The sequence below is a fragment of the Diadema setosum genome, chromosome 5 (genome assembly GCF_964275005.1).
Source record: "Diadema setosum chromosome 5, eeDiaSeto1, whole genome shotgun sequence".
Lineage (NCBI taxonomy): Eukaryota > Metazoa > Echinodermata > Echinoidea > Diadematoida > Diadematidae > Diadema > Diadema setosum.
Window position 1 is genome coordinate 45,878,837 of NC_092689.1, and position 23,262 is coordinate 45,902,098.

At 37.1% G+C, this 23,262-nt stretch overlaps 1 protein-coding gene across 1 annotated transcript in view; it reads right to left on the reverse strand.

Moving 5' to 3' along the window:
• Positions 1–2,318: 2,318 nt before the first annotated feature.
• The window catches only part of LOC140228960 (sphingosine-1-phosphate lyase 1-like), a 32,538-nt gene continuing 11,594 nt past the window's right edge, over positions 2,319–23,262 (reverse strand). Inside the window, exons 4-15 of the mRNA XM_072309222.1 lie at positions 23,040–23,190; positions 21,957–22,033; positions 20,424–20,552; positions 19,523–19,611; positions 18,715–18,823; positions 17,976–18,074; positions 15,722–15,868; positions 12,443–12,563; positions 8,801–8,918; positions 7,895–8,041; positions 3,856–3,973; positions 2,319–3,218 (exon numbers count right to left, since the gene is read on the reverse strand). Of these exons, the coding sequence (XP_072165323.1) occupies positions 3,111–3,218; positions 3,856–3,973; positions 7,895–8,041; positions 8,801–8,918; positions 12,443–12,563; positions 15,722–15,868; positions 17,976–18,074; positions 18,715–18,823; positions 19,523–19,611; positions 20,424–20,552; positions 21,957–22,033; positions 23,040–23,190 (1,413 nt within the window). The 3' untranslated portion in view covers positions 2,319–3,110. The remainder of the gene's footprint in view (positions 3,219–3,855; positions 3,974–7,894; positions 8,042–8,800; positions 8,919–12,442; positions 12,564–15,721; positions 15,869–17,975; positions 18,075–18,714; positions 18,824–19,522; positions 19,612–20,423; positions 20,553–21,956; positions 22,034–23,039; positions 23,191–23,262) is intronic.

The following is a 23,262-nucleotide window of genomic DNA, read 5'->3' on the forward strand; positions in this document are numbered from 1 at the left end:
ATAAGTCAAAATTTTCTCTAAGGTGGTGCTATTTCTCCAGTCCAAATAGATTTGACTTAGGCGAGGTTGACTGTACAGTACAACTGTACTTTACTAATGCTCTCAACTTTTCTCACTACCTTTTGCAGGTTGTATACAGTCAACCTTGCATAAGTGGAATAATCACCCAAGGTGAAGGTCTTTTCAAGTCCTCTTCTCTGTATATTCTATCAATTTTAATCCCTCATAAGTCAAATTTTCTCAAAGTCAAAGCTACATTGTATTTCTAATGTCCAAATTAATTGGGCAAGATTGAATGTATTTTAATGCCTGCAGAAAACACAACGACAAATAAACTGACAGTATGATATAAATATTTTGCTATTTGTTTTGCCCTTTTTGAAGAATTTTTTTATGAATACTGACACACAAAGTACATTTTGAATCTCAATCTGGATCTTTCCCATATGTTCGTGCATCACATGTACATGATGCTCCAAGTAGTACCAAACCTAACTGTTTCAGCATCTATATAGTACTGGCAACATTTGTTGACAATATTCAACTTAATCAATTCATTTTTCAATGTGTATATTTTTTGTATTTTGTATTTTGTATTTTTTTTTTTTTTTTTGGAGGGGGCGGGGTACTTTCTTAGGAGTGCTTGAAAGCTGATTTGATCTACCAATTTGCCAATCCCAAGATGGTGAACGAGTAACACTTTAGAGACTTTACCATGAACATTGCCAACAGTTTCGGCTCATTAATAATGGATTATCGTTAGAAGTAGCTATCAACGTGTCTTGTTTTACTGAAGGCTGAAGTCTGGACTCTTCCACAATAATGCGATATAGACAGTGAGAGAAATGTGCTAAAATGCCAAAAGGAAAGAGAGTAACTTATGCCAAAATAATTCATCAGACAGTGCTCATCAGTCACCGAATGATATTTTAGCCTTAGCACTACTTTCAAGTGATATATATATTGCTTGAAGAACATAAATACATATTGGCTAATGAGAGCACATCACTTTTGACATACATGCATGTACACATAGGTTCATGAGAAACAACAATTTATGATTCTGAGCTCTCGCTCCCATACTTCACGCATATAAATGTGTATAAACAAAGGATATTGCATGACATACATTGTAGCGTAATACAAAATCTCTCCCACACCTTCCCCCCGCTCGATAGCTTCACTCCCTCGCCTAGGATCTCACACTGTTACATAAATGTGCCTCTGTTGAGATTTTGCCCCCCAACCCCCCAAACAAACTAGATATATCGCTACGGCTACTGATATGCCTCCGCCATAATGCATGGTTCTCCTAATAGGTGGTCTATAGTACAATGTCTTGACAATGTGTGATGACAGTTTCACACAATTGGCAAAATATTAAAATGACAGGTTTGACACAAATGTGCTGAATGTTCACTTTCTAGAACTAGGTTCAATTGGATGAATGATTAAAATGTCAGAGTGCAGGTATTTGGGGAACTGATGATTTTTACTTGACTTTTGACCCTTTTATAAGTTTATGCATTGAGTAATTTTCAAGGTATTGAGAAAAAGTATAATTTCAGTATCAAATGGGAAAATAGCATTATCTAAACCTGGTCTTTGACCTTTGATCTCACAGTTCCACAGAGAATCACTGTTAGGTAGAACATGCATAAATATGTCAGTTTCATGATGATACCTTGAGTAACTTTCGAGATATGGAGGAAAAAGTGCAATTTAGCACTTTCACTTGACCTTTGACCTTTTGACCTTTGACCTTTTGGCAAGAAACTTCCCCAAAAATATATATTGGGTAATACATGCCATACATCAAGTTTAAAAAAAAAACAACCTTCAGGCATATTGCATTTTAAGGAAAGTAGTGATATTTTGAGGAGTTGACCTTGACCTTTGACCCCCTAACCTTTGACCCATGACCCCAACTTCCCTAGATAACCACTGCCCATCGGTACAAGCATATATACTAAGTTCCATGAAGATACCTTGAACCATTTGCGAGATATGGAGAAAAACATGAAATTTCAAATTTTTTTTTCACAAAATAAACTGTGACCTTTGACCCTGTGACCCTAAAATCCACACAAAGTATTATCCCCCAAGGATATACCCTCATACCAAGTTTGATGTAAAACCATCACACGGTTCTTGAGATATCGACAAAAACAAAACGGGACGGACGGACGTACTTACGGACGGACGTACTTATGGACGGACGTACACGTACGGACGTACTTACGGACGGACGTACACGTACGGACGGACGACCCGAAAACATAATGCCTCCGGCCACTTCGTTGCGGAGGCATAAAAAACAATAAACAACAAAATAAAACAAACATACACTTTTAGTAGTGCTTCATATACAGTACATAAATATGGGAAGATCATTCACACAAATCAAGACAAACAAAAAGTGGTTTTCTCAAGTGCATAGCAATAATATTATACAATGTACATATAAATGGACGGGAAGATCTTCATATGATGCTAAAGATATCAAAAACAATCATGACAAATGCCCAACACTGCCTGATATGAAGTGTTGGGTACACAAAGAGGCTTTATGCAACACATGAAATTATTGCAGCTATCAAATTGGGTAATTGCTCATCACTACATGAAGTTTTAAAGTACCACAGACTGCATGCTGTTGAGCCATGCAATTTTTGCTGAGCAATTTTGGATATTGCATGACTGATGTTACAAATTTTTATTGAATCGTAAATTATGATCATGATCAACTTGTAGTTTTTGCACCATTGCACACCTCAGATGACACAATATGTACAACCCTCTATGCCTTTCATGCAAAAAGGGTTGCCATTTCTGTACTTTATTCAAGAATCAGTGCGGACCACATTCATTGACATTCGAGGTATATACAAAGCAAATACAATGTAGCATATGGTTTTCACATGTGTGATGGAACAAGATTTCGTACTTGGTGAAAGATGGTACAGCTCTTCATTTTCCATCTTGTGTGAAATCTTTGTACCATTGCACTTGTGACCATTCACTATTAGTATGTTATCTTTGGTTTAATTGGCCTGAGCTCATTCCTTCTCACAATTGACTCAGTTAGACAGGAATGGTGTGCATCCTTTTCACTCTGTCTGGTTGTCTGTACTGTAGAAGGCATCCAGGTAGCCACACACAAAATCTGCTACAAGAGAACGATCTGGTAGTGTTTCTGCCATGCCATAGATAGCAGCCTGCAATAAAGAATGCAAAGCTAATGTTTCTCAGAAGTAGAATTTGATTTGCAGAGGAGGGTAGATGTTGGTCATACGAGAAGAGAAAGCTTCATACAAATTTTGATTCTTACTGACTGATGACTAGTAAAACTCAATCATGAGGTGTAAATTCTTTGCAGTGCAAGAATCTGCCACAGATCACAGTCATTAAAAGCATGTTTGAATCGTACAAAGTGTAGATAATCTTGTGGAAAGATAACACATTGCATCTCAATGTGTGTCTCAAATTGCAACACATATAGAAAATACAAAGTTAAGCCTACTTTACCATGATCATGATCTGCACTTTCAAGAGCAGACAACTTTTTTTATTTTATTATTATTTTTTTTTTGAATGGTAGCAATCATAACCACATAACTTCCTGCTGCAAAACTCAGGCTTGCCTTTTGTTCCATTATATGTGGCACAAAGGCAATCTATCAACACAAAGGTACTCCATCAACACAAAGGTACTCCATCACACACACACAGTGTCTTGAAACAATATACAGGTACTCGAGCCAGCACACAGGGTCTCCATCCAACACACGAAACACACAGATACTCAACCTATATATAGTACTTCAGTTCCTATGTATATTGTATCATACCCACCATGCCTGTTGCTTTAGCCAAAGGGTCCTTCATTATCTCAGCTGTGCATTCCTCAACATCAGAGAGAAGCTGCCTAGCTGTGTGCTGCTGTAGAAGATCAGTCACCACAAGGCAGAGGCTGAAAGAGGCGAGAGCCAGTCAGATTTCATTACAGTCGCAACAGATCACCTCACTCCACTCGTGGGCAATGTACGGAATGTAACAAGTTTTCTTTCTTTCTCTGGAAAGAGATTTCTTTCCTTTGCTAAATTCTAACTGAATTATCAAACTAATTCTACCTGCAGCATGAAGGTAATATGAAAATACAATACGGAATGGCATTAAAAGGGTCATTCCAACTTGAAGATAAAATGTAAGTTCAGCTGATTTTAATGGTGGTTCATCTGACTTCAAATCCGGGTAAATATACAAGTAGAAAACAATACACACACAGGGAGAATAGTAGGTGAAGAACACACACTGTGCAGCAAATAACATTAAACACATACACAGTACACAAGGGACAAGTTGCGGAATGCAGATGGAACACTTTAAAAGATTAAAAAAAAAATAAGACTATTAGTACATTGGTAGTGGATATGGGGGGAGACAGAAAGCCATTGGCCTTGGTCAACTGCATCTACACTTGTATATGTACAAATGTAAATCAAATGTTAAAACACAGACAAACTCCAAAAACAAACAAACAAACAGTTATCAGACATGTACAAACACAGATCAGGCCAGAACTTTTCTGACATATAATGTAAATCAGGGCAGTTTTCATAAAGAAAGAAATTTGATTATTTTTTGACAGTCTGACACACTACATTTAGACATATGTGCAACAAGCAATATCCTTGCAAAATAAGACATACCAGGTAGATATATACAAAGAAAGACACAAATACATTGTACATGTATATATCCAAGAAAAATCATAGGTTTATTTTAGAATAACTTAACATAGGTCACATTTTTGTAGATCTCATGGCAAACTATTCTAAATTTTAGGTCCTTGATATTGCAAACTTGCTCGAGAAACTACATGGATATACACTATACAAAAAAACAAAAAAAATGGGATGAAGAAATCTTTCAAATTTCTCCAGTATAACTGTTGACAGAGATAATTGTATGTGAAATCATAGTTTATTGTAACAGTAAGTGTACTATTGCATACCAAATACACAAGTGTCGTACTTTGTCATTCTTTGCTGCCATTTTTGCTAAATTTACTCGATAAGATGATCCGGGATGAATAAAGACCACATTATTTTGTAGTCAAAAGGGGCCTGAGCTTTTGATCCTAGCAGAATCTTCGTCAGAGGCAAAACTAGAATTATCACTGAAGGTAATTAATACCCCCGCCCCTAGTGTTGCTTTATAGTATGTGATGTCATGAGGGCAATGACGTTAATACCAAGTTTGTGCACTTGTCGAATTGGAAACAGAATAATTTTAGTTTACTGTACAATTACAGAGTTGACACTGAGTATAAAACTTATAGCAAATGGAAACATGCTTTCCCCTAGCATCACTACACTTTAAGACCATCATACACACCAAAGTTGACCTTCATATCTTGAATGGTTTATTCTGATACAAAAATGAGTGGTTACCATGGCAACACATTTTCCTTAAACTGACACATTGGTGTCTTGCAAAACTACACTTCTAGATCATGATACATACTAAATTTGATTTTAATTGCTGGAATGATGGAAAAGTTATTCGATCTGCAAGGTATGGGTAAAATTGTGGTTACCATGGCAACAGTTTGTGTGACAAACACAAAAATTATGTGTTCCACATCTATACCTCAGGGCCATAATGCCCACCAAATTTGGTTTGAATTGCTTGAAAACTGTGGAAGAAGTTCACTCCACAGGATTTTTTTAAAAAATGCGGTTACCATAGCAACGCATTGTCCGATACAAATACAAAGGACATTTTCCAAAACTACACTTAAAGAGCATCATACACACCAAATTCCACCTTCATAGATTAAATGGTTCAATTTGATACAAAAATGAGTGGTTACCATGGCAACACATTTTTATTATATCAACACATTGGTGTCTTGCATAACTACACCTCCCGATCATCACACATACTAAATTTGACCTTAATTGCTTGAATGATGTGGAAGTTATTCAATCCATAAGGTTTTGGTAAAATTATGGTTACCATGGCAACGCTTTGTCCAACAAACACAAAAATTATGTGTTGCACATCTATGCCTCAAGGCCATAATGCCTACCAAATTTGATTTCAATTGCTTCAAAACTGTGGAAGTTGTTCACTCCACAAAATTTCGAAGAAAACATGCGGTTACCATGGCAACGCTTTGTCAAGTACAAACACAAAGAGTGTCTTGCATAACTACACCTATAGATCATCAATATTGAAATTGATTGCTTAAATACTATGAAAGTTATTCAATCCACAAGGTTTTGGTAAAATTATGGTTGCCATGGCAACGCATCGTCCGACAAACACAAAAAATATGTCTTGCACATCTATACCTCAATATCATCATTTACCCTAAGTTTCATTTAAATTGCTTCAAAACTGTAGGAGTTCGCGACGCAAGATTTTGCAACAGACCGACCGACCGACCGCCCGCCCGCCCGACCAACATCGCGGTGATTCCTATATACCCCCTTGACACTACGTGTTGCGGGGGTGTATCGCGGTGATTCCTATAATACTCCCTTGACACTATGTGTGGCGGGGGTATAATGACAAACAGGCAGGGAAAGCAATCACACTATAAGGACTACACACAAGCACAGTCAGAGGAGGGCTAGGGACACAGAACAAAGAAAAGAAAAGGGAAGGGTTGGAGGTCATGGGCAAGGTCCTTAGCCCAAGAGGGGGATTAAAGCAATGGCAGATTTTATTTTGAAGCAGATATAAATCAAAATAAAAGATGTGTCGTCAGTGGTAGCGCGTCAATAACAAAATGCGCAAACTACGACAAGAACAACTAATCCATCACCTTAGCTGCCTGCAACCCAATGGACTGAATGTTTCTTTCCATTCTTTCCCCGTTAAGGAATAATCCTGCTCTCTTTATCTTCTCTGCCTCTGTGTATATCATTTTTATCTTCGTTTCCCTCTCTCCCTCATCTGCGATCTTCTACCTCCTTGCTTTGTGACGTGTTTTCTCTTTGTTCTTTGTGACGTCCTATTTTGTGCGCTTCTTGTATTTTCCCCGCCTTCCTAGTTTTCTTTGTGACGTCCTACCTTGTGCGCTACTTTTGTATGAACACATTTTGTTATGGACGCACTACCACTGACGACGCATCTTTTATTTTGATTTATATCTGCTTCAAAATAAAATCTGCCATTGACTTGACAAAGCCCTATGGGCGAAAATTCGTAAAAACTATGTCTCTCACAGAGTTTTCATATTGAACTACTGTTGTGAATATAATATATACATGCATGCATATTGACATATATGCTTTATATCTCTTCCTTTGAATTTTTTGCTTGCTGCCTGCTCAGTCCCCCCCCCCCCACCCACTCATGCTGTTGCTACATTGTATTTCACCCTTTTCCTTTCTTTATTTCTCTGTTGCTCCTTATCTTGTTTGATGTTGCCTCCCTATTCATCCTTATCCTTCACAGGTTGCCCCTACGGTCCTCCAGATCATCACTGACCCTCCTCTGCCTTTTGTCTGTCCACCCTCCAGCTTTAATCCCCCTCTTGGGATTAGGACCTTGCCCATGACCTCCAACCTTTCCCTTTTGTTTTCTTTGTTCTGTGTCCCTAGCCCTCCCATGACTGTTCTTATTGTGTGTAGTCCTTATATGTGATTGCTTTCCCTGCCTGTTTGTCATTTTGCCTCTAATGAAGATTCTGCTTGGATCGAAAGCTCAGGCCCCTTTTGACTCGCCACTATTGGATAAGCAGTTTTCAGCAGCCTTTTTTGCTACACAATATTTTGTACTAGGGAAAACTTTGAATATCTTATGTCTTACAACAGGCTGTGTTGGTATTGCCACAGAATAATAATAAACCTGAAAAGGATGCTGAGAAGAGGTTTACCCTGCAGGTTTCTGGACAGTGTAAAGTTGCCATCCCCTGGCTGTAAGACTGGCTCCTAGACGATAGATGTCAAACTCCTCAGACACGATGCAAACCTGACTCAGCTTTGGTCTGCCCAGTACCTTGAGACCAGGAATCTTTCTCAGTCTGTGGCAAAGTAGTAAAACAATAAGAATCACACACTGTGTGTCTGCAAACATGCCGACATGTGAGAGGGTACAATTTTTCATTGTAATGAAATCGGTGTTCTGTGTATTCAAAAACTGTGAGTCTTAACCCTTTCCTTGCGGGAGCCTGGTGTTTAAGGTTCCCATGGTGTCAACTGACATACAGGAACCTGGTATACCAGATTCCCAAAATCTAGACAAGAACAAGAGTGCCTGCATTCGTGGCCTAAATTCATGTTTATTTGTGTTATGCTGCCCAGTAAAATGGTTTCGATAGGAAGAATAGAAACTGTTTCTTCTATCAACATCAGTTTTGTTTTTGTATGAAAACCGTGTTTATGATTATCGCAGGATCATTTACACCCTTTCTCCAATGTGGTGTGCATTTGTTTTGATCTAAAACTCATATGAAGATGTGCATAGCAATCATGCTGAGCTCAGTACAAATTCACATTTGCTGACCCTATTCGGGTGCTTACTTTGTGTAGAACAAAAGAGTTTTTGAACCCATCAGTGCACACTCTATTCATACCTTGAGACCAATCAATACGTTCGCTGTTCGACGGCACATGTAGTTGACTGTGAAAAGGAGATACATGTACCACTTGACTGCTTTCGCACAAGTGGATTACCAACCTGCCTATTCTCCATCACCTGCAAAAAAAAAAAAAATATTGTTTTTAGAGCATTGAAGGCTCTGAGAATTGTGGGAGGATGGGTCAATTCATCTGCTAGTTACCTTTCCTCTATCATTTGTCTCCTGTTGACCACAGACTCTGCATGTTGTATGTATCCCTGCACTCCCTGTAGCATCATTGAGGCCCAAGCTGTAGCAGTAATGGCACCAGAACGGCTCCCTGTACATTAAAAGACAATAAGAGAGGAAATGTACATGTATGCCTTTTTACTCTACCATATACATAGGGATGGACTAGTTTTATTGTGCAGATGTGATTTAAAATCTATCATGTTAGACTGCAGCTAGTCAGTTTGTTTAGTAAACAATGCACTGATTTATCCATCTCCTGTCAATACATGATCAAGCAAAGGACGTGCCAAGTAAAAATTGCAATATGTAAAATTTTGTTCACCACGAAAACAAAAAAGACACCATTAAATATCAGGTTCACACTGAAAAAAAAAATAGGAACCCCAAATTTTACAGTTCTTCAATAGGTTTGTAGCTGCCAACTTTACTGCAAACAGACTTCTTCGCAGTGAACAAATTACATTTCATATGTACTCTGGGTTTACCTAAACATCAGGAATTCCAAAATTCCTACATTCAAAGTAGCTGTTATCAGTTTGCCCATATAATGGGAAAAGTGATTTTTTTTTTTTGTTTTTTTTTTGTATGCTTTGCTGGGTATGACAAAGTTTGCATATGTTTAATTCCATGGAATCAAGATGGAATCAATGGAACATTTAACATGCAAAAATATTTGCATGGCCATGCCTTTATTTCCATGCTAGTTTCTGGTCACACGAAATGAACAAAAATATGGCCACTGCAAAAAAATGTCTGCTCTTACAGTACTACAATGCCAAATTATGACTTTGACCAATGAATCTTCAAGGAATCTATTTGTTGAAGAGTCTGTTGCATATGACTTTTAAAGAGATGCATGACTTATGACAAGCCTTGATCAGATCCAGCCTTTAGTCACAGTAGTCTAACGACTTTTAAAGTGCTATACATATAATATACAGTAAAAGCATCATAATAGAATGTTCCAAAACTACCAATATGAAAAGTTGAACATGTTCAACATGATACTTCTGAGAAAAAGAGCTGTAAACTTATGATATTACTCCACCGCACTGAATCATCCATTCTTGTGTGTGAAACTGGAAAGGATTCAAAACTTTATGAAGTATTATCAGATTATCTGAAGACCTTGTACACTATTATAACCTAGATAACCTTTTTATTTCTGAATATGTCAAAGTATGAATGTTACTGCTGATTGTTTTAGAGGTTTCTGTTGGCATTCCAATTAAGCTCCCTTTCAAATAGCTCTTGAGTGAACTAGAATTATCACTAAAGGTGATTAATACCCCCGCCCCTAGTGTTGCTTCATAGTATGTGATGTCATGAGGGCAATGACGTTAATACCAAGTTTGTGCACTTGTCGAATTGGAAACATAATAATTTTAGTTTACTGTACAATTACAGAGTTGACACTGAGTATAAAACTTACAGCAAATGGAAACATGCATTCCCCCAGCATCACTACACTTAAAGACCATCATACACACCAAATTTGACCTTCATAGCTTGAATGGCTTATTTTGATACAAAAATGAGTGGTTACCATGGCAACACATTTTCCTTTAACTAACACATTGGTGTCTTGCAAAACTACACTTCTAGATCATGATACATACTAAATTTGATTTTAGAATTGTGCTTCAAAATTGTGGAAGTTGTTCACTCCACAAGATTTTGAAGAAAACATGCGGTTACCATGGCAACGCTTTGTCATGTACAAACACAAAGAGTGTCTTGTATAACTACACCTACAGATCATCAATTTTGAAATTGATTGCTTAAATACTATGGAAGTTATTCAATCCACAAGGTTTTGGTAAAATTATGGTTACCATGGCAACGCATTGTCCGACAAACACAAAAAACTCCAAAAACACAGAAAGCTCCAATGCCATAAAACCACAGTACAAATTCTCAGGCCTGGTGAAAAAATGAATCTCTGGGAATTTTGATGGGTTCTGTCATGCAGGATCACAAATGCTGATGACTTCTCTTTTCAACACCGTGTATACTTATCATGATCAAGTAGACTTACATGCCTGAATTTTGTTAGTTAGTTAATATTTCCTACATCTTGAACAACATGCCACAATATTGCCTCCCATAGCATAAATACATTGTACAGTATGTCCCCAAAAAATTACAATCAGATTTTTGCATTGATAACACCCAATATGATTAATCTGTCTAAATGCTACTTCAGTGTCTTAGAATATAACATCTTAGCTCTACTTTGCAGAAACCCCCAATCAATTTGGTTAAGCGGTCACAGAGAAATGTGGATTGTTGTAAATCATCCATCCACTACATCCACATAAATAAAAACATGATTAATTCATTAAAAAAAAAAAAAAATGTATGGACCAAGTTTGACGAAAATCCATCATGAGGTTTTCAGAAAGAAGATGAAAATGTACAATTCAGGCCCCCATTTGGACCTTCCCAACCACCCCCCCCCCTGCCCCCACAAGGGGCACCCCTGGATCTGCTATGAACAAACTTGAAACTACAGTCATTAAAGGACAAGTTCACCTTCATAAACATAAGGATTGAGAGAATGTAGCAATATTAGTAGAAAACATCATTGAAAGTTTGAGGAAAATCAGACAATCCGTTCAAAAGTTATGAATTTTTGAAGTTTTTGTGCAGTAACCGCTGGATGAGAAGACTACTGCAGTGTATGAATAACTTAGATGTCACATGCGTACAACAATATAAGGAAAATATAAAGAGAATTTCACAAAATTCCATCTTTTGAAAAAAGTACACATTCCCCTGACTCGTTACCGACAAATGTTATGGGTAATATTATTCCCCCTGCCTTTAGAAAGAGGCGAGTCAAGTACTCTTTTATTATGCGAAAAAAGTGAAAATATGTTGAATTTTCTTTTACATTTTCTTTATACTGTTGTACGCATATGACTCACAAGCTGTAGTAGTTTCCTCATCCAGTGGTACCAACACAAAAGTTTTAAAAATTCATAACTTCTGCATCGATTGTCCAATTTTCCTCAAACTTTCACTGATGTGTTCTACTAATATTGCTGCATTCTCTTAATCCTTATGTTAATGAAGGTGAACTTGTCCTTTAATGTACTCACTCATAGTATCATCTTAGCTCTATAACTTCTGATTCTAGAGAAGATTTTTAAAGATTCCTTAATTTTGGGGGGTTTGGACCCCCTGGGGGCCCCTGGGTGGGGCACGGTGCCCATTTTAGCAAATTGAGTTCCTAACCCCATAGGGATGCTACCTGCCAAGTTTGATGAAAATCGGTCTTGGGGTTTTCAAGAAGAAGATGAAAATGTAAAAAGTTTACGCACGACGCACGACACACGTCGGATGAAGGGCGATCGCAATAGCTCACTTGAGCCTTTGGCAGGTGAGCTAAAAATCATGTTTTTCTCAGACAATGAAATTATGGATGTAGTACCTTTTGAAACCGAACACTTCATTTATTTTTGTACTGTTTCCTTTTGTATACACTTTTAATAAAAGTTTATTGAAAATTTCTGGCACTGATGTGCCCGTTTATTAACTACAGCTGTAAGTATTATGGATTGAATGAACAAAGACATACAAGTGCAAAAATGTGAAGATAAGAAGAACCTGCTAATGTTGGTGATGCATAGATGCCTCCAGTCCAGTCAGTGCTGACAAAGAATTGACCTTGTCGATACTTGGGGTCACTGTACATTAAGACAGAGCTTCCCTTTGGTGCAAGTCCATACTGGAGGCAGGAGAGATGGCACGGTAAGGACAATAACAATTATCAGAGAAAATTATTACAACAAGCCTTCAAGGCTATTCCTAACCTGTTGAGGATGGTTTGATTTCGCTACAACACACATTTTCCATAGACACCTGCCCGAGTACACTCGGGACTCATCTTCAACAGGTTATGGTTACATTCAGATTTGCTAGCAACTCATTGATTCTGTGCTACAGCACAAAATCAGTGTGGTAAATGTCCTGCTATCTCGCTCTGCTACATGCCGTCAGCTCTTTTTAGATTCAGCTTATGGTGTGCCCTCTGTCACAGCATAATGCTTTCTGATAACCTTTCCATTGATATCCCAGCAATTAAGGTAATTAGAACAAGAAACAAATATTCCCTTTGGTCCAGATACCTATAACATTTATTTCATGCACCACTAAAGATGTCTATGGGTAACATTAAAGGAGAACTCTTTTTCATGTTCAAATTTTATCTGATTAAATGAAATGGTTATACACAGACTTTCTTTTTAAAACAAATCATAATATATTGAAGTAATGGGACTGTGAAAGCACATCACTTGCTTTATACATTGTAGTAAAATTGTTCATAAATCACGCATAGGATGGAAATAAATTGATGTTGTGATGATATTACCTCACAGACTTCCATTGACTTGCATTAAAAAACTTCATCCATTCCTTCTTTGTTAAAATCAAATAAAAGAATGTTTTACTATCCTACATACACTAGTAGAAGTGCAATGACACAACAATTAATGCATAGAGTTGGTGGAGTTGTAGTTTTTATTTGCAAAGTCAAACAAATGAAACAAACAAACACACAACTATTCTAAGTGCTTGCACTCCTTATCACAATATGTGAAACATGTAAAAATTTGTTATACAATATGACTATCCTCTAATGAAACTTCCACTGTTCTCTTCATTTGATTTTACTTTATTCATACAACATGAAGACAGAGTGACATTCTCCTTTAAAGATGTAGGTACACCTTGACACAGTCTCTTGCACTTTACACTGTGTGATGCTATCACTTATCAATGATGTCTGGTGAACTTTAGACCTTTCTTGTTGTCTCAAGCTTTAAAAGAAATGATTACAGTTCGGAGACTTCAGCTCATTGGACATACCACTGTAGTACTGTAACCCTATAGAGATTAGACTAAAAAATACTTCCGTATTATATACAACTGTACCTCTATGTGCAACCCTCATGATAATATAATATAGGTCAATATAGCTGCCAGGAAAAACCTACAATATCTGAAATTTCAGCATGTTAGATATTAGCAAGCTGTAGATCTGCAATGGAAATGCTAAGATGTTAATTAGGCAAAAAAATGGTGTACTGCACATGCGCGAGACAGCTATTTCCAATGTCCAACCCGGGAGGCTGCATCGTCCTAGTGTTTGTGTCGCAGAGCTACAGCTCACTATTATATGAAGGTTGAACATTTTTCCAAGCCCCTGACTTGCTGAAAGAAGTGCCATGCTCATTCTTTTCTTTTTAATTTAACATAGAAAATTGTAGGTAGAAAGATCAAGCATCCATACTTTGCAAATCAAGAGGTAAAAATATCTTTAGCATGAAATATTTACAAATATAAATGTCTCTTTTTTATCAAAACTTGCATTGGTACATATATACAAATGAACATATGTGACCCATCGCATTACCTTGAAGCCAAGAAAATTGCAGAATATGGATATTATTGTAAAAAAAAACTGCTGTCTTAACTATCTCCATTGATCAAATTCAAAGTAAAAGAATGTTTTGAAATCTGAAGTTTGAATTTCTAAGAAGCATGTTACTATGATATTATCTGGCCTCTTAATTTTCTGACTGAAAACTTCAAGGCCAATTTTGACTCTCCGCTTAACAGCTGGCTGTTTTGTACAATTTCTGTGACAGTAAAATTGGAATGTTTGAAGTCTACAGACTTGGAAAATACCAAAATCAGAAGATTGACGTTTGGCAACTGCATTATTTTTTTTTTTTATAGATCTATACAACTGTTTTGTCCATTTAAAGCTGAAGAAAATAAAGATTTGTGTATTTTAAATGCCTCTCAAATCAAGGTTTTTATCATTTTTTCTTTTCTCTCTTTTCCTCTTAATTTCTTCACTTCTTTGCCACAAATATTAACATTAGTTTACATTGTTACATCATTTTTCTTATTCACTAATGATATCTGTTTTTTATTCGTGATGTACATGGTGTATGTAGCATGTACTGCACCAATGGGCCGGATGCATAAACGCTAGCAATTGCTTGTGCTAGCCTTTTACTCGAATCTGTATGCATAAAAACAAGCAATTGCTTGCTGGCCGCAAGCAATTGCTTAGAGAACAAGCATTTGCTTAAAAACATATGCATAAAACATACCTTTTGCTAGTTCTTGCTAGCAATTGCTTTATACGATTTTCCAAGCTCTGTAAAATGAGCTTGAGCTTTTGCTTATCTGGGATGTTCCCTTTTAAGTATCATTTTCATATTCATGGAAGAAAGACAACAATTGTGAAGGAGTGGTATAAATCTACAAGAAATTACTCTTTTAAGTAGAATAAGAAATTTTTCATTTCAACAACGGGAATGTCCAGTGGTTAGCACGTACAATTTGATGAAAAACAGGTAGGATGTCTCACTTCGGTGGAGAGCAAGGAGACGTCTCTCCACGTGTGATCTGGCAGATGCGGGCTATTGTAAGCAGTGATGGGAATCAGCCAGTAATGCGAGTGTGTGTATAGTTGTGTGTGTGCGTCTGTGTGTGCATTTACGAGTGTCATTTCATAGCTCTTCTGCTATGTCAGGAAATGTTTCTGAACACACATGCCCTTTCAAATGCATGCTGCCACACTCGCCTTTGTTCTTGTGTTCGCACAGGCGTGACGTCCCTTTTGTTGAAAACGCAAGCAATTGCTTGTGCGGGACAGGCAAAAGGTATAAGCACTAGCAAAAGGTTATGCATATGGATTTAAGCAATTGCTTGAGCTAGACCTTTTGGTAGACAAGCTTGTGCTTTTGCTTGAAGCAATTGCTTACAAGCAATTGCTTGTTTTATGCATTCGGCCCAATGAAATACATACATCTCTCTCACTCTGTAAGAATTAAGTCTAGACATGTCTGGATATCTCTCCTCACATACCTTGTGAAGGTCAGCTGAGATACTCATCACACCTGGTACAGAGAAGTCTGCTGGTGGGAGATCATGGCCTGCCATCCTTAGGAAGGGGTACAAGAAGCCTCCCATACACATGTCAATGTGCACTGGTATTTGGTATTCTACACCAAGCTGGAGTGTATATAGCAAGGCCAGTCAGAGGATAAACACAATTAGTTTTTGGAAAATGTGCATGTACATTTACTCTTGCACAGAGCAGCTGTAATGACAAGTTTGAAAGAATATCATCATTTACATATTTTGTTTTACTCAGCTACATGAATACAAGATAAGAGTACAAGTAGTGACATTGCTTCACATTGTTACTTAATATCAAACAGCAGTAAAAGAAAAAAAAAAGACAAAATATATAATAAAAAAAAAACTGTTAAAAGCTGCCTATTCAATAAGGGACCAATGGAGTAGATGGAGTCAAAAGGGGCCTGAGCTTTCAATCCTGGTAGAATCTTGAGGCAAAATGACAAATAAGTAAGCAAAGTAATCACATTCATGAACTACATACAAGAAGCAGTCTGAGGAGGGCTGGGGACACAGAACAGTGCAAACAAAAGAGGTGGCTCGTTACTTGTTCAGTACCCCCCCCCCCCTTTGTTGTGGCTATTTCACTCTTTTCCTACCCCTTATCCTCCTGTTGTACCTTGAAATCTTGTTTGATGTTGCCTCCCTATTCATCTTTATCCTTCACAGGTTGCCCCCTATGATCCTTGGGATTATCACTGGCCCACCTCTGCCTTTTGTCTGTTCACCCAGTAGCTTTAATTGCCCTTTTTATGATACCTGCTTGGTTCCCTGCCTCTGATTTTAAATCCATCCCTTTTGTTTTCATCGTTCCATGTCCCTAGCCCTCCTCAGACTGTGTATGTGACTTTTGTATGTAGTCCATATCTGTGATTGCTTTCCCTACATGTTTGTCATTTTGCCTCTGACAAAGATTCTGCTACGACCAAAAGCTCAGGACCCTTTTGACTCCATAATATCAAACAAACACTTGGACATAGATAATGTATCTATGTGTATAATACTGAAAACTGTACACACAACTAATGAAAAAAGCAGGATATCAACCAATGCAATCTTTATAGTTCTTCAACTACAGTAACTACAGATATTGCCTAACTCACATTTGGGACAGTTGTTATAATACACAGCACTTTTCCATCATATGATAGTGGTACAGAGCTTAACGATGGATCATTACTTATATCAAACCCACACCTACAGGGACTGTGCACTTACTTCATGTTGGGAAGAATTCCAGTCCCACTGAAACTCTATGGCACATACACTTTGTAAATGATTTTACCATTTCATTATCAGGCTTCCTATCACATATACATTTGGGCTTGAATCCTTCTGTTAAACCTTAAGTTAACCTTCTGTTAAAGGGATGATATAGTTTTGGTTGAGATGGCCGACTTCAGATTTCCCAATCTTTTGTGAGATGAGAACCCTCTTATGAAATGTGAGAGAACATACAATTCTATTCAAAGATGAATTCAAAGTTTATTTGATGAAAATTGGTTTTGATATGGTTGAGATATGTAACCAATGCTATACTATCCCTTCAAAGTGCAATTTGTGATCCACTAAATCTCATCTCTGAAATATGACATCATTCATTATTTTTTTCTTGAAGAAACTGAAGCTTAACAGCAGTAATTTTACTTACCTAGCTCTCATGCTAAAATTTACATTTATCTTTGCATTCCTTTTTGGAATATGTAAGACCCTACTTTACTTCCCAATACGCAGTGACATTCTCCTACTGAATGTATGTTGCACTTTAAAGACATTAAAAACATATATGTGATTATAAGTATGATGAAGAATGGCTGTGCCATCACATTATCACATTATCCTATCACTATGCCTAAAAAAAAATAATGCATGGTCATAATTTCTTTCCTTTAATATCAGCTATCTGCTCAGATGCACATCACAGCTGTGGCATCAAACAAGCAGTCAAGGTATCAACTTTGAATTCTCAGCACTGTCCCAAAAAAAAAAAAAGTGACTTTCAAAGTGACTTTCATATAAACATTTTTAGGAAATTTTATATCACAAATGTTATTTTCTCACTCTGAGAGGCTGTTACCACTCAGGACTTCAAATGAATGAGATTTGCTTTAAAAAGAAAGAAGTTAAAGCAACAAAAGATACAAACTACAAGTTTCATATCCCTAAGATTTAAATTTAACGTATTTCACTCTGTACAAACCTTGGCAATGTCTTCAACAGGGTCAATGATGCCATGAGGGAAGCATGGAGCTGAGATAGCTATCATGCAGGTATTCTTACTTATCAGTTTCTTCAGGGCCTGCATAATAAAAGGATATCAATACCAAACCATGCATCAGAACTGGCATTAATGAGATGAAAGCCAGTGCCAAGCATTCTTTAATTATCATTTTCTCTCACGTGTACAAAAATACTCGCATGTTTTGTTGACAAAGTCTTTCTTTCATACAATATCTACTTATGTGCATGCAAAAACAGCGCACTAGTTGTAACAACACACAGAATTTAGAGTTAAGTACCTTCTATTCACATCAAGGGTCAAGAATAAGGTATTGCTGTGCATTGCTCAGCTCATTAGTATGTATGGCAAGAAATGCAAAAATACCTCCTTTCCTTTACTACTAGGTTTGCACAGTTACATTATGAAATGCTTTGAACAGAAATTGGTTGTACAGTTACCCAGAGCCAAGGAATAATCTGTTGAGGACAAGCTGATATTGCTAAAGCACTCCCAAGAATACTTGCAACTAGTCTTCTATGTGTTAAAGGCTTGAGGTTCTCCCTTGACATGCATTGCATAAAGGAGTACAGTAGTGGGAGTGGAGATTGTTTGTCTTACTCTATCCAATGCAGACTATTTAGATATGATATACATGGATCATATGTGGTCGTCACATTAGTACAGAAAACTTTTCAAATGGCAAATTAATGTCCCGAACCTTGACATCAGCTCTGTAAGACTCCTTTTCCAAAGGTGAGTGAACAATTCTCATGTCAAACATGTGTGCTGCCTTCTCAAATGCGGCATGTCCAGAGTCTGGTAGGAGACTATAAAGACAAGGATAAAATGATCCAAGGACCATAGACATAGAATTCATCTTGCCAGCTTCCTTCAAAGAAATAATCAATAGTTACGATGCTTCTTGAATTGTCAGCAAAAAAAAAAATATATATATATATATATATATATATCAACTCTATTTTCCTTTCAAACCAACCATAGACTTGTTCCTGTAGTGTACCCAACATATACCAGACTGTACTTTTTATAATTTGTTGCCCAGGATTTACAAATGATCCTGTGTAATATGTCTGGTGATTTCAGAATTTCACAAAAAATGTTATCATCAAATGCGGCAAAACTCAGTCTTTGACAAGATTTGCAGACAAATCCATTCTTGATAGTTTAAGACATGCGAGACACAATATTGATCATCTTCATAATGTCACACAGTGAAATGTCTCCACAAAATGCTTTCTGGTATATACTAAGGTGTGGGTCATATCAAACAATGTTTGGCTGTAAAAAATTGAAAGTAGATTGGAGACAAATGTATGAAATCAATCTCCCCAATCTGCCTCTCAATGCTAATACACAAACTGATACATTATCCAGGCATGTAATCTTGGTCAATGTGTATCATGTAGGCCTTTGTTCCCAATGTGTATCACATATCAGCTGACTGTAGTAAGCTTTAATGTCTATGATGTGTTTCTCTGTTAAACTAATAGAGGCTAATAACTTACATTTCAGGTTTGGTGATCCCTTTGGCTGCTGCATACTCTCTGTAGGCCAGACAGGCAAGCAGGAGACTCTCTGTACCTCCAGAAGTTGTCTGTCAAACACATGTGTATGATAAATGATTCTAATACCAGCTACAATACTGAATAACATGTCTACAAGCTGAAAGGACTTCCTGGAGTACCTGTACAAATCTTTCAGTACAGATTTATCCATCGAAGATGAAATAGCAGGAAATAATCAGGCTTCATTCATATCATGGTGAACTATATTCCACGGACGATAAATCACACCTACACAATTTAGAAAATCAACAATCCACAGATAGAGAGAGAGAGCGAGAAACAGACAGACAGAAATATTCGCAGCATGAAACTTTCACAAATTGGGGCTGACAGCCTTTTTTGAAGCATGCAACTCTCATGAAATGGATGAATTTGAGACTCGCATTTACAAGTAATGTATTGTGTAGACAAAAACTTCGATGCATTTTACTTTTCACGAATTCTGGCTCCTTGCAATATTCACAAAAGTTTCATGCTTGTGATCTTTGCTGTAAATATACTTTAAACATCCATCATAGCTTCATCATGCCTCTACAAGATAGAGTAAGGAAAAAAAGGAAAAAGGAGAAAGTATACCCTAATCCACAAATGGGGAAGAAATGGAGATGTATTCTTACATGTGAAGCAATGTATTAAGTTCCACAAAATTCTGGCAAATCTCCTCTCATATAACTACTCTACACTTCATACAATCACAACTTTAGTATTGAAACTTCATTACGGCCAGGAGCTGTACTTATCAGAGCTAAATATGATAGATTAACTTCACAATCTAGGCTGTAGTATTTGTCACACACATGTAAAGACATACTTGTAAACCATAAAGGTCCAATCAACTCACTGTTCCACAAGCATTAGGTCCTCCCTTGAAGAGATTGCAACACATTGCCACAATCTCTGCCTCCATCTTTCGTGGTCCTGGGAAGACACCAGGCTGTAGCAAATTGGCTCCAGAAAACATCTCAAAAACCTGGTGAATTAACAAGGATTATCATCATTCTTCTACATACACTGATGTAAGTGCCACATCTGTATGTTCTAAATAACGATAGATTGCTGTCTTATGGTTAATATGTGCAAGTTGAGGAATAACAGTTTAACAATGACAAAAAGTGAATGTGTTATAAGTTGAAAAGGTTATCAAAACTTTAGTTGGAATCAAGATATTTGTGACTGCAGTACTTGGCAAGTTGTAGAAAATATACAAATAACTCAAGTTATACAATACTGGTAATGTCTTCCATGATTCATGAATATTACTGGAATTGTTATGTCTAACTGGTTCTGACCTTTTCTCAAGTACCCTAACCTTATGGTTTTATAATTCTTTGTTTGAGTATGATGAGTTAAATCAATAAGGGGTCTATTACCTAGAAAGTTACAACTGATTACAATTGCTACTTCAGCCATATGAATCAAATGCAACTTTGCATTTGTTTGCAATTCCATGGCATGAACAGATTAAGTCTGATATCACAGATAAAATGTGAGGTCAATCAATTGCAATTACAAATCTGATGCCAAGATGTGTTTTATGTGTCATATTCAATATGGCTGCATAGATTGTCATGAAAAAAGGCACACATCGTCACCAGTATGCTGATATTTGCCCAATAGTGCAAGACACGACACATTATCATGTGAAGTGCTATTACAAAATATCCTAAAATATTGTTGCAGGATGGTAAATGCTCAATACTATACAAATCTGCAGAGTTGATTGATTGTAAATGGCACATGACCCCTAACCTCAAACAGATAGACATACCAACCATCCTGCAAAGTATTCAGGAATCTTTTTATTATTCTCATCACTACATTTATCACAATCATTATCATGATCATCATCATTACTATATTTATTATTTGGGACTGCAGTACCACTTGACTCTATATCATCCATCTATATTAATCAATTGCATTACACTTCTTCAAGAATACCCTACAATCTCTCCCACTACAGGCATACTGTGCCTGTACGGAAGCAAGCTTACTTTGTGTCTTTGTTTGCGTAGTGTCTGTCTTGTGAGCCTTTTTTGCATAAGTGTTGAACTCATGGGCTGTATAACTCGTAGGCCTATTTTATTTGATGTCAAACTCGTGGGCTGTATGACTTGTGGGCTGTTTCACTCGGGAGCTGTATGACTTGTGGGCTGTAAAACTTGTAGGTTGTATACGACCCGTGGGTGTTGGTCTCGTGACGTGCACCCCAGTCATACACATCACATCAAATTTGTATGTTCATCACACATTTCCTGTACTTCTCTTATATTGTCATTAAATGCATTACTTTCACAAGACTGCCTTTTTCTGGCAACAAAATGTAAATTAAGAATCAGTCCATGCTCATCATATAATTTCATGACATGTTTACCTTGCCCATGAGCTCCTTGTTCTCATCTCCAATGTACACTGTTCCTGATACTTTGCCCTCCTGCCATGCTATCTCTTCTGCACAGAAAAAAAAAAAAGACAGGACAAGTGCCAATGGTCAGTCCTCTATATAAATGCATTTTTCATTTTTAAACTAGTCTGAAGGATTACTGATTACATGAAATATCAAAACACAAGAATATGGTGTAGATGGATGGAACCAGGCACAACCAGCACACATGGATATGACTACCCATATTGTGTTGCACAAAGGGGCTGTCCCATAGAAAGTATTGCTATTTATAACAACATACTGCCAACATCTCATAAGAGAGGCAGAGCCAGAAAATGCTTTCAATAGAAAGATTAAAGTTTCTTCTATCGATATTTGTTATCTTTCCGTGTGAAAAGCGCAAGCATCGCAGAATTTTATGCCCTTTTTCTTACGTAGTGTGTGCTTGTTTTTTATTAAACTCATATGAAGATGTACATAACAATCAAGGTTGAGCTCAGTAGATGCTTAAAGATGCATGCAACGATAATACATGAACATGCATGCAATACACACAAAATGTCAGATAACATGTCTATTGCAGCCACCTGCCTACCATATCTACTCCTACTGTCTCCTTAGGTGGCCGCTATAGACAGACCTGACTGTACATGGTATTACGCTTTAAAACCCATACAACCACAGATATGCGGTATGGCACTGTATGTCAGATGCATAGATTACATGCCCAGCCTCTTAAAAGTAGTAGCTATGACAGATGACTAATTTGGGAACGTTTACTGTAAGAGCAGAAATATTCACAGATTGAAATTTTCGTGAAATTGGAGCTGACGACCTTTCTGGCAGGATAAAATTTTCACAAATTGTCACTGGTATTCAACGCATAGTTAAGACAAGAACTTTCCTGCATATTGAATTTTGAGCACTTGGCTCCTCACGAAATTCACAAAAATTTCTGGTTTTACAGTAACTTACTTGTTTCTGTAGAGTAATTCGATGTGCCTCTTTCTTTCTTTGCATTTCTTTGTTTTTTGGTTCAGTATAATATACTCATGATAACCTTTTGCTTACCAACATTCTTGTAGTTTTTCCTAATGCAATCCATGAGCTCATCTTTCCCCATTCCTGTCTGCGGGAGGCAGGTCTGGTAGCTCTGTCCCTTGGGAAGCTTGAAGGATGACTTTGCAATGTTGGCTTTTGTTGTGGTCAGCTCCTCTTGAATCTTGAAAATGATCACAAAAAAAAAAGGAATGACAAAATACAACAGGGCATATGACATTTGCAATCAAACAAT